The 14,907-nt window shown below is 35.4% G+C and overlaps 3 protein-coding genes across 3 annotated transcripts; 2 read left to right on the top strand and 1 right to left on the bottom strand.

Moving 5' to 3' along the window:
- Nucleotides 1-3,486: 3,486 nt before the first annotated feature.
- On the bottom strand, nt 3,487-5,886 carry LOC106448112 (U-box domain-containing protein 30-like). The gene has a single exon (XM_013890042.3). The coding sequence runs from the start codon at nt 5,306-5,308 to the stop codon at nt 3,977-3,979; it is 1,332 nt and encodes a 443-aa protein (XP_013745496.1). The 5' UTR covers nt 5,309-5,886; the 3' UTR covers nt 3,487-3,976.
- A 592-nt stretch (nt 5,887-6,478) lies between these two features.
- LOC106361818 lies at nt 6,479-6,925 on the top strand. Its single transcript, XM_022693381.1, has one exon. The coding sequence runs from the start codon at nt 6,479-6,481 to the stop codon at nt 6,923-6,925; it is 447 nt and encodes a 148-aa protein (XP_022549102.1).
- A 722-nt stretch (nt 6,926-7,647) lies between these two features.
- On the top strand, nt 7,648-11,656 carry LOC106361809. Its single transcript, XM_048777112.1, has 2 exons — nt 7,648-11,471; nt 11,560-11,656. The coding sequence occupies exons 1-2, from the start codon at nt 7,648-7,650 to the stop codon at nt 11,654-11,656; spliced, it is 3,921 nt and encodes a 1,306-aa protein (XP_048633069.1).
- Nucleotides 11,657-14,907: the final 3,251 nt, after the last annotated feature.

Below are 14,907 nucleotides of genomic sequence, written 5' to 3'. Positions count from 1 at the left end.
AATATTTTAAATACAGTTTATATATCTAAAAATATTAGGTTTCAAAAACTCAAATATTTAAAAATACTATTTTTAAATTAAACTACCTGAAAAACTGAATATACGAATATGTTTTATCTGGAATATTTAAATTTATTTGAATTACCCAAAAGAATCAAATTGCCCAGATATTTTTATCCGGAAGATTTAAAATTATATGAACTGCTAGATATTTATATCCTAACATATTTATTCCAAAACCCCGAATTACTCATTTTTTTGTTCGTTCCTCACCATGTCCCTTACCTTACCTAAGCCAGTTGAATGTAACCAAATCATAAAATCAAAACCAAATTGGACTTACAAATTTCTTGGATATTAGCTGGTTCTCAACACTGTTACTCAAACTGAAAAAAAAAAATAACCAAGCCAAATTTTATAAATAAACAAACTCAATTCCTATATCTCTAGAATTGGAAAACTGGGAAAAAAAAAAGAAAATCGAACTTTCATGCCTAGTCTAAACATTAGAAAGAGGAGCTAACTGGTTTTTTTATTCGGGTTGGTCATGTTGTAAAGATGATATGCAGAGCACTACAAGCGTAGGTAATCATAAAATAAATTAGTAGAATAAAGTTGGACAGAATAAAATGAATGGAATTGGTTAGAAAAATGGAATATATTCATTCCACTCATCCTTTATCCAAATTGTAGAAGAATATTTAGGAATGTTTGTCTTTATATGCATTTTTTGAATGTGGAATTAATCAAATGAATATTCTAGTCATTTCAAGTTATATGGTAAAAATTATGAAATTAATGAAATAAGTCAATCCACATTTTACTTACCAAAAATTAAGTTGCAGTCTAAATTATTTAACATTGGGTGTGCAATGTTTACATAGCAGATACACAAACAAGACACAATTTCTCAATATATAGTAGAGGCAATGGAAGTCAATCAATTCAATAACACACCATGCTGATTGGCTCAAACGAATGCTTACAATGAAGTCAAAATCAACAAAGACTAAGGTGAAACAAAGAAAGAAATCTGATTTGGGATTATTTATAGAAAATGAAAAATCCAGTGGAAATGGAAAAGAATGAAAATGACATGATGAAGGAGAAATCAACTGATTTCCAGAAGACTTTGCATGACAAAACTATATTAATCCAGACATGATCGAAAAAGAAGCCTGCACTGATCAGTGTGACTTCATTACAATACATCAATATGAATGTGTCTTAACTTAAGCATCCACAATGGTTGGTTTCATTTTCATCTTCAAAAGTTCACTTTTTTCAAAACGAAAAAAAAGTAAAACAACATTTCCTCCAATAGTTTGCTTCATTTTCTCTATTCAAAAAAATATTCTAAATATATTTCATCTCCACTCTAATATGTTATATCTACACTTATCATTAATTATTGATAACACATTATAATTTTTCAAGTTCACTAATTTACCAACTATTTTTTAACAATAATCCAACACAATTACTACTTCAAATAAATTAAACATTGTCACATAATGAGATTAGTACACAAACTTAAATAAATAAACAAAAAAAAACATTAAAGTTTATTAAAAACATCAAATATACATTTTTTGTACAAGTGATCAACCAAAGTGTTCAAAAAAACATACTTATTTATCTTACATTCTTGTAAACTGAGTTAAAAGTTCTTTAAAGTGAATATTTTCATATTCGCTGATTAGATGAAAATAATAATAGGAACTTTAAAATCAGTTGGGTGATATTAGCGTACTAATATCTTCAAATTTGAAATAATAATGTTCATTGCTTCATTTTAAGCAAGAAATGAAAGCCATTGAAGCAAAATTTTCTTCAAAATGAATCAAAAAGTGAAAAATGAAACACCATTAGAAATGGTCTTATTAATTATTGTACCTTAATTTTCTGTAACATCCTCAAGGCAATCAAAGAAATGAGTGATGTCTAGTTTCTCCTTCCAGGTGTAGATCGTATCTTCAAACGTGTCATCTCTATGTGATACCATTTCGATAAGAAAATACAGCTTTTTGATTGGAATCAACAGAAACATAAGTTTATAAGTATACATGATATATCATAAAAGCATTCACTAAAATATGGACGAAAAATGGATCCACTATAAACGTAAGAAAACATGAATGGCCCGTATGAACAAATTAAGATTGAATATGTAATTTCTTGATCCACCAAAATTTTGTTTTCTCGTCGACCAATCTCAAATAACTAAGAGTTTTTTTTACCAAAAATAAAATAATAATTAAAAGTGACAAATGTAATAAGATTAAACCGCGTCGAGAGTGTCTGCCAGGGAGATGTAGCTGGTTGGCACTGATAAGATCTTAGATCAAATTAAAGTTTCCAATCGATATCTTAACACAAAATATATGAAAAAATTTCAAATGAAAATTATGAATATCTAATAACATAGTATCAAAACATGTGTCATTGTTTTAAATGATAATTTTCTATTTAGATATCAAACTTAGTTACATAATAAATTATATGAATTAGAAGACATGTTGCAATCTGGTCTGAGCATGAATTGGATATTTGGAATTTTTAAGATATTTGTGATCCGATTTGTTTTTTTAGATCAATACTTTTACTGTTTAGTTTATATATACACCATGTTGATATTCAGTGTTCTGATGTTCTTGAGTTCTTGTGATTTTTAAAAACTTTCAAATGATTGTATAGTGTTTTGGTTTAAATTTTTAGTTAAAATAAAATAAAATAATAATAAATCTCATGCTTTTAAGTAAGATTTTAGAATTCTTAACCAAAATCATATTCAAATTTTCAATTCATCTAATAATCAAAAATCCTTTTGGATATTTTATCTTTCTGAGTTCTGTTTAGTACTACTCTTTTAGGTTGATTCGGTTCGGATCTTTGGATCCATATCTCATAGTCCATACAAAAGCTCTCACATCAACATTGTGATATACATCAAAACAGATATTTGCTTAGCCTTGTTTGCGAAACAGACAACCGATCTAAGCCAAGCATGTGTGTTTTAGGGCAGTGAATAGATGAGTAAATAGTTAAACCGAGAATGTGTACCCGAGGCCCATGCCTAGTCGAGACAAAAGCTCTCACATCAAAACTGTGATATACACTAAAACCCAGGGATTTGCTCACTCAGGTTTACGAAACAAACAGACAACCGATCTAAGCCAAGCATGTGATTTTGGGGCAATGAATAGCTAAGTAAATAGTTGAATGTTTCACTTGTCAAATCCCACTATCTTTTCAATTGTTCATGAAAACAGTGAATAGCTAAGAGACCAATGTATGGGGACTTCTGGTCTCCACCACAACTTCCACTCTACTTATTAGACAAGAATCAGATTCACATTGTACTGTACTTTGAGATGTGACTCCATGGAAACAACAGTGTTTTGATATTCAAGAATCACTATTTTTTTTGTACTTTTTTCAACATTGTAAGACAACAAGGGAGGTCTCGGAACAAAGATGAACTAATAGTGAGCAATAAAGACATTTTTCTAATTTCTAAAATTAAGAAAATGTAACAGAAAAACATTGAATGAAGAAAAGAGATTCAAAAAGCTTAAAGATGACACAAGCTTCAGGTCAAAAGATTTTGCTTCTTTCTTCTTTTTTTTTCCTTTCTGTTTTGAGTGGTCAAAAAGCAAAACAACCTCTCACAAGGACCCAAGTAGAGAGGAAGTAACAACACTAAATGTAATCAAAGGCAGTAACTTTACACAGATTTGCTAACCCCCATTGTTTATTGAAAACGGAACCATCATTAAACCGTTACATACCCATCCTCCTAACCAACAAAGTAGCTTTGTGTGTTTCCATCTGCAGATTGCTTGCATACCAATAGCTGAATCTTCAAACTCTCCATCTTATGTATATACATCAGGGCATGGGGCAGATTCTCAACTCATCTCGCATATACTGCTCCATAGATATCTTCATCAGTGCCAAAGATATAAATTTTATGCTATTGGATTGTCCTTGTGAGTTTGCATTTGGAAATAAACATGGTGTCTGAATAATGTAGACTACACAGCTTGAGTAGCTCAGCTGACCGCTGCTTCAACGCCGGATCACACCCACTCTGAATCACGAGCAACAGCTTTGCAGCAAGACCCACCTCAACAGCAAGAGGTGAACATTCCTCTGGAGCTAACTTACAGACAGACCAAAGAATCGACAACGCGTAGTTAGTGCAACTCTCAGTAACCCTCATCAGTACCTTAACGGTGTAAGGAATGGTGTTTGCCGAGTCTTTGACAGCAACTCTTCCTTCCATGTCTGAACACAAAGCATCAAGCACAAACAGAGCTGATTCCAGACAATCCGGGTCTAAAGACGGTAAGATGTCGACTAATTGAGGCACTGCACCGACTCTAACCATCAAGCTTCGAACTTGCTTATGAGCAGAGATCGGTTTGAGCAAACCAAGAGCGGGTGACACTCCGTTTCTGTGTCTTTTATCCTTAACCAATCTCATCAACCCGACAAGCAAACTATGACTCGAGACCAGCTCTGGTCTAAACCCTTTCTCCTCCACCAACCCTCTTATCAACCTAACGCAATTGACTTTAGTTTCGTTGGATCCATCATTCAACATATCGACGATCAAAGAAACCTTCGCAGGCTGCATCAACCCCGACTTGGAATCCGAATCAAGATCAAGACTCACGAGAATGGCAACAACCTCAGATCCAACCGCGTGGGAAGTGAAAGGTCCCAAAAGAGAAGAGATGACAGAGACGCCTCCTTCTTCGACAACAGTCTTCCTGGCCATGAGATGAGCCAGGACGATGTGCTTAAGCTCGCTCAAGGCGTGAACCCTAGCTTGCCCTTTAGCCTTCTTCAGGGTCCCGAGAACCTCGATGGCTCGGCCTTGAACATCCTCGGAGCGTTTCTTCATCAACACGTACTTCTGAGAGAACCAAGTGTAGATCAAATGGTGAAGGGTTCTGTTGGGAGTGACGGCGTCGTCCCAAAGCTCCTGCATTGTGGTGGGACAAGTCAAGTGGCCGAGGCTGAACCATCTGTGGATGTTGGACCTCTCGTAGGTCTGGCCTGTGCACAAGGTCACGGGATCTTGCATCGGCTCCAGGGAGATTGGGCAGATGAAAACGGAGGGTATGTCTTGTAAATCTAGCTCCTTTATCATGCTTTTCAGATCTACCTTCTCATCCACAACTCCTCCGCCGCCGTTTACTCCCCCGAGAACTCCGTCTTTCACCGCCGTGTCCAGATCTAACACTTGCCCATCGCCACCGACTAGCCCGTCTCTCTTCAACGGCTGAAACATCGGCATTTTTAACAAATAATCTTTAAAGAAAAAGAATTACAGAAACTCTCTCTCTCTCTCTCTCTAACTAACTATCAATTTTGTGCAACATTGATGGTAAACAAAAGGAGAGCTAAAAGACAGAACAGAAACGCATGTCTTAATCTCACAAAGACACAATCTTTCCTTCTTCTTCTTCTTCTTCCTCTCTTTCCCTTTATTCAACGGTCAAAAAAGAAAGGTTTCACTCAATTATAGTTTTAATAACTCAACATCATAAACACATGATTGAAGCCCAAAAAGAAACAGAAAAAAATGAGAAATCATGAAGAATGAGAATAAAGAGAGAGAGAGAGAGAGAGATGAGTACAACCAAATCTGGTTTGCACTTTGCAACCAGAAGATCTCCAGAAGGTTATTAAGAAAAGGAAGAGAATTTGAGGGAACCCAGATGACGAATTTGTGAGAATGACGAAGAAGTAACAAGTACCCTCTTTCTTTGTTTTCTTCTCTCTTACCCTCTTCTGTGACTAGTAGTAGTGAGTGATTGTCTTTGTTTTTGTTTTCTTGAGAAATTAAAATAGAAAATATTAAATTGAGAAATTGAAAGATTCGGGCTGAAAAATTGAAAACAAATAAAGATAAGGTGACCGGTGAAATCACTGGCTATAGCCGGTTACTTTAGTCCTCTCGACTCGCGCACCACACGTGCATGCTCCCACCTCTCTCGGTTTCACTATTTTATTACTTTCTTTTACCATGGAAAAACTCAGCTGCTAACTTTTAGATTCCCAGTTTTGTCCCTAGCTTTATAAACTTCTTTTAGAACAGCTCTAGTATTATGTTTTAAAAATTACTTCATGGCGTTCAAAACTGTATTAACATACAAAAGTATTGGCGACGATGAAAAAGGCGATTTTCGATCTTTTGCAATTTCTGTATTTTCTCGCCACGATCTTCGTGGTTGAATGTGATTTTGATGGCAGAGTGGGGCGTTTTTGTTGGAATCTACCCATGATGTCAGTTCTCTCCACAAAGGAGTTGGTTTCCTTTGGTGATGATGTAACCGCTCAACGATGGTTTCGAATTCGTGGGTATAAAATCCCAATGTTAGGGATTCTCACATCTACACTCTCAACCAATTCGTTAGCAAACCTTTTGATTTTCCTCTGGAAGTTTATCTTTTTTCTGAAACTAATGGCGGAAGGGTTACGAAGGTCGATCCAAGACATCAATTTGGGATGCGATGATGCTCCTTTTGTTCTTCCAAGAGAGGTGACCAGACAAGCAGAAGAGGAGAACCGTTTCACCATAATTGGACTACCGGTCATGCCAAGGCGTCAGAATCTCCGAGCAATTATTGCCTCAATGCCCAGAACTTGGGGTCTAGAAGGAATTGTGCGTGGTCGGATCATTGAAGGGAGACGGTTCCAGTTCGTGTTTCCTTCAGAAGAAGCAATGGAAACGGTCCTCCGTAGGGGTCCTTGGGCATATGCTGATCGTATGCTCGTTCTGCAACGGTGGTCACCATTGATGGATTTGGAGTTACTTAACTTCATTCCTTTTTGGATACAAATCAGAGGAATTCCCTATCAGTTCATGAATCGTGAGGTGATTGTTCACATTGCAAGGGAGATGGGTTAGTACATTCAGATGGAGTATAATGAAGAACTGGGAGGCAGACTAGAGTTCGTGCGTGTCAGATTGAACTGGAACGTGACTCACCCACTGAAGTTTCAGAGGAACTTTCAGTTTATCCCGGGGGAAAACACACTGCTCAAGTTCCAATATGAGCGCCTGCGGGGTTTTTGTGAAGCTTGTGGGATGCTTTCCCATGATACAGGAGCCTGCATCATCAACAATGGTGGACATGGACCAGATGGTGGTCCAGATGATGGTGATGAAGATAATGGCAATGATAATGATGATGATGAAATGGTTCCTAATCAAGGGATTATTATTGAGGAAATCCAAGAGGAAGAGGTACAACCGGATGAAGATCAAGAGGATGATCCTGTGCAGGCAGAGCATGAGCGCAATGCGGATGAGTTCCTGACAGAGAATGAAGATGAAGCGCTTTGGAGGGGTGTCTACAGAGAGTCGCAGTTCTCCGAAGGCAGAAGAGGAAGTGTGGAACCAGATAATGGCCAGGAGGTGTCGATTCACGTAAGTCAGAAGAGGAAAGCTTGGATGCAAGAAGCTCATGAAAATGTTGCAAAGTTCTCTACTCGGGAAACTGGTGAAACAAGTAGAAGTAATACAGGGAAGAGACAGAGAGGTCAAAGAGAGTCTGAGACTGAGGAAGGAAATGAAGCTACTCAAGCAGTGCAGAGAGGCGCGGTGGGCCCAGAACCACCTCTGCCGCCATGAGGACACTCAGTTGGAACTGTCGAGGTCTAGGCTGTGACTCGACAGTTCGACGCCTTAAGGAGATAGATAGGAAATATCTCCCGGACATCATATGCCTTTCAGAAACAAAGCAACCAGATGATTATGTTAGGGATGTTGGCGCTCAACTTGGTGATGTGTATTCAGTTTTAGTTTCTCCGGTTGGAATAGGGGGTGGTTTGGTTATCTTTTTTAAGCATCATGTTCAGCTTTCAGTTATTAGTAGTTCTGTAAATCTCATCGATTGTAAAGTTTCCTGCAATGAAAATCTCTTCTACTTGTCGTTTGTGTATGGTCATCCAAACCAAGCGTATAGGCATCATACTTGGGAGAAACTGATGAGACTTAGCATCAACAGAAGGCGTGAACCTTGGTTTGCACTAGGGGACTTCAATGAGATTTATAGTAATAAGGAAAAGATAGGGGGAAGGATACGGCCAGAGGCTTCTTTTCTTGACTTCAGAAACATGATGAGAGTTTGTGACTTCACGGATCTTCAGTCAGTAGGTGACAGGTTCTCATGGGCAGGAAAAAGAGGAGATCATGTTGTTAGATGTTGTTTAGATCGAACCATGGCAAATAGCAGTTGGTTTGATCTTTACCCAGCTTCTCACACAGAGTATCTAGAGATAGGTGAATCAGATCACCGTCCAATGGTCACTTTTATGTCAGCAGAAAGAGAGATACCTCGACGATACTTCAGATATGATATGCGTATGTTAAATAAGGAAGGTTTTCAAGACTCAGTAAAAAGAGGATGGAGAGGAATGGGACAAGCTCAACTGGTCAGGGAGCCACTAACACAAAGGATCAGAAGATGTAGACAGCATATCTCGCAATGGAAAAAACTTCACCGCAATAATTCAGAAGAGAGGATTGGGATATTAAGAAGCAATTTAGATAAGGCTTTTATTTCCAATAACTACACGACAGAGGATAAGAATGCTATCAGGGATGAACTTAACCAGGCTTATCTTGAGGAGGAGATATTTTGGAAACAGAAAAGCCGAATTATGTGGTTGCGATCAGGAGATAGAAATACAAGATACTTCCATGAGGTTACAAAAGCCAGACGGGTCAGAAATACTATACGATCTATTCAAGATGATCAAGGAGTTATACGTAAAGGACATAAGGAGGTTTCAGATGTTGCTACTTCATACTTCCAGAATTTATATGCGTCTGAAGAAATAAACAGCGGGCTCTACACAGAGGTTTTCTCAGATTTTACATCAAGAGTTACTCAGGAAATGAATGATGATTTAGTAAGACCGATCACTGAAGATGAAATTCAAGCAGCTCTGTTTGATATGGGACCTCACCGTGCTCCTGGGCCAGATGGATTCTCAGCAGCTTTTTATCAGAAGTTTTGGGAAGATTGTAAAGCTGATATACTGGAAGAAGTTGAGAGGTTTTTCAACTCTGGTGATTTGGACCCACAACACAACCACACAAACCTGTGTCTCATTCCAAAAATTTATCCTCCAACGGGAATGAAGGATTTTCGACCTATTGCTTTATGCAATGTCTCTTACAAGATTATCTCAAAAATTCTAGTGAACCGGTTGAAGAATCATTTATCAAATATTGTCTCAGAGAATCAGAACGCTTTCATACCAGGAAGATTGATTTCAGACAATATTGTTGTGGCTCATGAAATTTTCCACAGTCTTAAAGCTAGGAAGAGACAAGCTAACTCATACATGGCGGTTAAGACGGATATTACGAAGGCTTACGACCGTCTTGAATGGAGATTTCTTCAAGAAACAATGCGGTATATGGGATTTGGAGAAAAATGGATAGGGTGGATCATGGCTTGTATCTCTACAGTTACATATTCAGTTCTGATTAATGGAGCTCCAGAGGGTCTTATTACACCGAAAAGGGGATTAAGACAGGGAGATCCCCTTTCTCCTTATCTGTTTATTCTCTGCGCTGAAGTGTTGTCTCATCTCTGTAACAAAGCAATGAGGGATCGTTCCCTGCTTGGAGTAAAAATTGCTATACAAGCCCCTGCAGTTAATCATTTGCTCTTCGCTGATGATTCTCTGTTTTTCTCATTAGCTAATCCTAAAGCGGCAAAGAAGTTAAAAGATATATTCTCCAAGTACGAATCAGTCTCGGGTCAGGCAATCAACCTGAGTAAATCTACAATCACGTTTGGCAGTAAGGTTGGTGCAGAGGTCAAAACAAGAATGAGAAATGTATTAGGGATTCATAATGAAGGAGGGATTGGGAAGTATTTGGGTTTGCCTGAGCAGTTTGGATCCAAAAAGGGTGAGATGTTTGCATATATTGTTGATAAGGTTAAGAAGGTCGTGCATGGATGGAAGCAGAAACACTTTACACATGGAGGAAAGGAAGTTCTTCTTAAATCTATTGCTCTAGCCATGCCTATATTTTCGATGAATATATTCCGCTTACCAAAGGAAGTTTGTGAGGAAATCAATGCTATACTAGCACGATTCTGGTGGGGCACAGGAGAGTCAAAGGGTCTACATTGGTATGCTTGGAAAAGGGTATGCATTCCAAAGAGAGAAGGAGGTCTTGGATTCAGGGATCTTGAATCTTTCAATCAAGCACTTTTAGGAAAACAAGTTTGGAGAATAATGCAAAATCCAAATTGTTTGATGGCAAGAGTTTTGAGAGCACGCTACTTTCCAGATGGTGATATCCTAAAAGCTACTCTAAAGAAAAAATCTTCTTATGCCTGGAAATCAATTCTCCATGGAAAGGATTTGATAGTTAAAGGAATGAGATACATCATTGGCAATGGGGAGTCAACAAAGATGTGGACGGATTCCTGGCTAAGTCTTCACCCACCAAGACCTCCAAGATCACGAGGAGAAGTCAATACTAACAGTAAGGTTAGTGATTATGTTTTAAATAATGGAAGGGGTTGGAACTTGGATAAACTCAGAGAAGACGTCATCCAAGAGGATATAGAGAAGATCCTAGAATTAAAGATAAGCTCAAAGGCGAGGCAGGATCTTATGGGTTGGCACTACACGGATAATGGACTCTATACAGTGAAATCTGGTTACTGGTTAGTAACTCACCTCCCTGATAATAACTACATTCCTCCAACGTATGGTTCAGTCGCTTTGAAGCAAAAGTTATGGAAAGTAAAGGTGCCAGCTAAACTGAAACATTTTCTGTGGAGAATATCTTCAAGAAGCATTGCAACCGGAAATAATTTGAAACGTCGACATGTTACTCCTGATGCAATATGCAAGCGATGTTGGCTAGAGGAGGAAACAGAAGAACACCTTTTCTTTACGTGTCCTTATGCAAAGAAAGTTTGGAGGGCTTCAGGTATAAATAATTTGGTTTTAGACAGTACAATGTCTACATATGAAGAAAAATTAGAAGCTTGCTTACAAGTCTCAACGGCAACATCTCTGAGTCATTATCAAGACCTGCCTATTTGGATTCTCTGGAGGCTTTGGAAAAGCAGAAACGTGTTAGTATTTCAACAGAGAGATTTCCATTGGAAGAATATTCTGTCTGCTGCTAGGAGTGATGCAAGGGAATGGAGAAATATTGAAACACAAGATAATAATGCTTCGGATGGACATAGCATTTCTCCTACAAGCAGAAGTTCACAAAGATGGAAAGCTCCACCAAACCGGTGGTTAAAATGCAATGTGGATGCATCATTTATTGATACAAGAGAACCAAGCTCAGCAGGATGGGTTATTAGAGATGAACACGGAATCTATAAAGGAGCTGTTCAGGTACAGGGCAATATGGTATGTTCTCCATTGGAGAGTGAGCTTCAAGCTATTCTAATGGCTGTACAGTTCTGTTGGACAAAAGGCTACAACAAGATTATCATAGAATCGGATTGCAGGAAAGCTATTGATATTTTAAATGATCTGGTACTTCAGTTTGATTCTTTCAACTGGAAAAGAGAAATACGGTGGTGGGCAGAGAAGATTCAGAACATCTCATTTCAGTGGGTCAAAAGGGAAGCTAACAAAGTAGCAGATTCGTTGGCTAGAACTCCGCTACATGATATGTCTTCATATTGTTTTCATAATTATGTTCATGTGTTCTTAACAAATCTTCTACATGAAGATTATATACAATTAAGGTTTAATTAATACAATGATGAAGTTAGAAAAAAAAAATTACTTCATTAATATGATACTAAACATTTTTATTAACATAAATTATATATTCCTTATCTAACGAATATTTTTATTTTTGTTTCAAAAATAATTAAATTTTCAATTGTTAAATTAAAATTTAATGTCATTTGACATTTATAACCATATACATGATAAACATATATTTTATAAGTTTAATACGTTTTATTTAATAATATTTTAGCAAATAAAATACTCTAAATTATATAAAAATTTGTATATTCTTGATGTGTATATTAGATTTACACTTCATTTTATATAAAAAGGAATGAGTATAAAAGTTGCACAAGAGTTATTATTTACTAAATAAAATCATTGTAAGATGTAATAATAAATGAAAATTCTTAAAAACAACCAATCGCAATAAAATATTAATAAAAAAATATTCTCTTAAATAATACTATAGAGAAGATGCTAGTGGTCTAAATAAATTAGTTTGATTTTTTCGTGACAACGGTTTTGGATGTAAAACTGTAATATTCTTTAGTTAGTCAAAAGGCAACAGGAAAATTCTAATTCCTCTTGTTAGCTTTATTTTTTTCTTAATATCCACGCTAACTAAGGATAATACTTTTTCAAGTTTTAAACAAAGTTTAGTCAGAAAGGAGGATAGAATGGTAGTAATATACACAAGCAGAAAAAATCGCGCACATAGTCAAAAAAGCTGAGATAAGTTTTCACTAAAATCCAAACACCCACGGGGAAGAGTAACCCGTACAGGTCGGACACGTGCGACGTTAATTTCTATGTTTTGTTTACTTAATTAATCTTTTTTTCTTCATTTATCATTTTACTTTACCTTTTATCATTGTTATTAACACCATCAATTCTCGATTTTGCTATACTTGCATTTTATTATTTTTTAAGTATAAATTCTTATCGGTTTAATAACCAAAAAATTGATACTCCATTCGTTACATTATTATAAGTGTAACTTAGACATTTTTCACACATATTAAAAAAATAATTAAAACGTATTTTTGTTCTTATTAATTATATTTAATTGACTAATAATATTTAAGATAAATAAATTTATTTATTAGATCAATGTATTTTATAATTAATATTTAACTGAAAATAAATAAAAATTGCATTGGAAATCTAAAACAACACTTTTTATGTAACAAGAAAAAAAACTTAAAATAAGGAAATATTAACTTATATTAATGGTAAAAAAAAATTTGAATAAATTATTTCTTGCTAACATCCACAAGTTTTTATAGAACTTAAAATTAATTTCTTAATTTGGTGGATTATTATTAGAACACAAAAAATAGAGCTGTATAAATAGAAAAGTAAAGTAAATAGTGGAGTACTATATTTAGGGAAAAAACGAAATTTAAAAAAAAAAAGAGAAAAAGCAGAGAGCAAGTGGGGACCACAAGAAAAAGCTCCAGCTAGACACTTGACCATGACAGTGTCTTGCTTTGACTGTAAGCCTCGATCTATCCTCAGTCTAATCTTTGTTGCCTTTGACTGTTCCTCTCACCACTAGAATCCCACCACGTGTCCACATTTGCTTTTTCCCACCCAAAACCGTGATTAATGTATTAATTATTTTCAAATTTCTTAAATTTTAATATAACAATCTAACCAAATCAAGATACTTTAATAATAAGTGATATTGATGGGAGAGACAGATGAAGAAGAGATCTGAGAGACCATGTGTTGTTTCGTTGCAGTTGGGTACTGACCCATAACTGCAAAGTTTGCTGTCCAGAAATTATTATTTGATAAATAATTATATTAATTACTGGACCCGTTTTTTGAAATGAAATTACAGATTCAAATGGTATGATTTTTCAGAGTTGTTAATGCTCAAATATTTTTTTCTTTGTGTTTATGATGAAGTTTTGCTAGTCAAACTAACATTACAAAAGTGGACCGGCAAGTGTTTAAATGTGATATGACGTGTTTTGTAATCAAGTTTTTAGCATTGGGGGAGGGATGTGAGATTGATAGGGATATTATTTAAATAACAATAACAAGTTTTAATGTATAATAAATTATCTCTAGTAAGGAGTAATACGCACTGAGTGCTACTGCTGGTGAATGGTGGTGAGTGGTGACTACGGGACCTACGATGAAAAAGCGTAGCAATTTCAGTGAAAGCGATCTAACAAAATTTCAACAACTGTTGGTTGCATTCTAGTTATTGGAATGAACAGTTTCAAACAGGTGATAATTAACTAAACAAACAATCAAAATTATATTTTTTGTATATTAATTTTCAGCTAAATCTATGATTCAGATCATCATTTATATATCATCGTAACATTTTTTTTCTTCGAAACAACTAAATAAAAACATATGAATATTTTTCCCAAAAACAAATGAATAATCATTCTTTATCAAAAAAGGTTGGTTTTTTTCTGTTTTGATCCAAAAAAATCGGCGTCCATACATCTCTATGAATATTACGTTTGTCCAAACAAAAATGCATTATTATATTATTATTATTTATTATTATTATTATTGTTGTTAAAATTTTCATTTCTTACGGAACTCCATGAAAAGTCAAATTTGATTTATGATAAACGAGGATATGATGAAAAAAATTACAGTTAGATCAAGTTCATAAACCTGAGTAATTAGGTGTAAACAAAAAAAAACTGATGCTAAATAGTCAAGAGTAAATAAAAAATATGATATTATTAAATGTTAAGCAAACACATAGAGTTGAACAATCAGATCATCGAGTTTATCCAGTTTGGCGATTGCGCCAAGGATAAAAATTTGATTGGAAATACAAAATGAGATTAGTAACCAAAAAATTATATAAAAATGTATGATTACGAATATATATTCTTATTGGTAGCAAAGCATCACAATATGTACATCAAAGGTGTAAAATTGATTAAGATGTACTGTTTTCGATCTAAACATGGACGTTAAAAATGATATAAACATGAACTTTTAAGGAGAACTAGGAGAAAAATTGTATATGAATAATCCATCTGATTACATGGAAAAAATTGCAGCTTTGAAAAGTGTGAAACAATTGTGAAAAAATTGCAAAAGTGGAAGCACGAAGAGATCGAGAAAGGTATATACTCCCCTTCACGTTGTTATAGGCATATTCTTTAA

Source organism: Brassica napus, chromosome A1 (genome assembly GCF_020379485.1).
Source record: "Brassica napus cultivar Da-Ae chromosome A1, Da-Ae, whole genome shotgun sequence".
NCBI classification, from domain to species: Eukaryota; Viridiplantae; Streptophyta; class Magnoliopsida; order Brassicales; family Brassicaceae; genus Brassica; species Brassica napus.
This window is presented reverse-complemented; position numbering and strand designations above follow the sequence as displayed.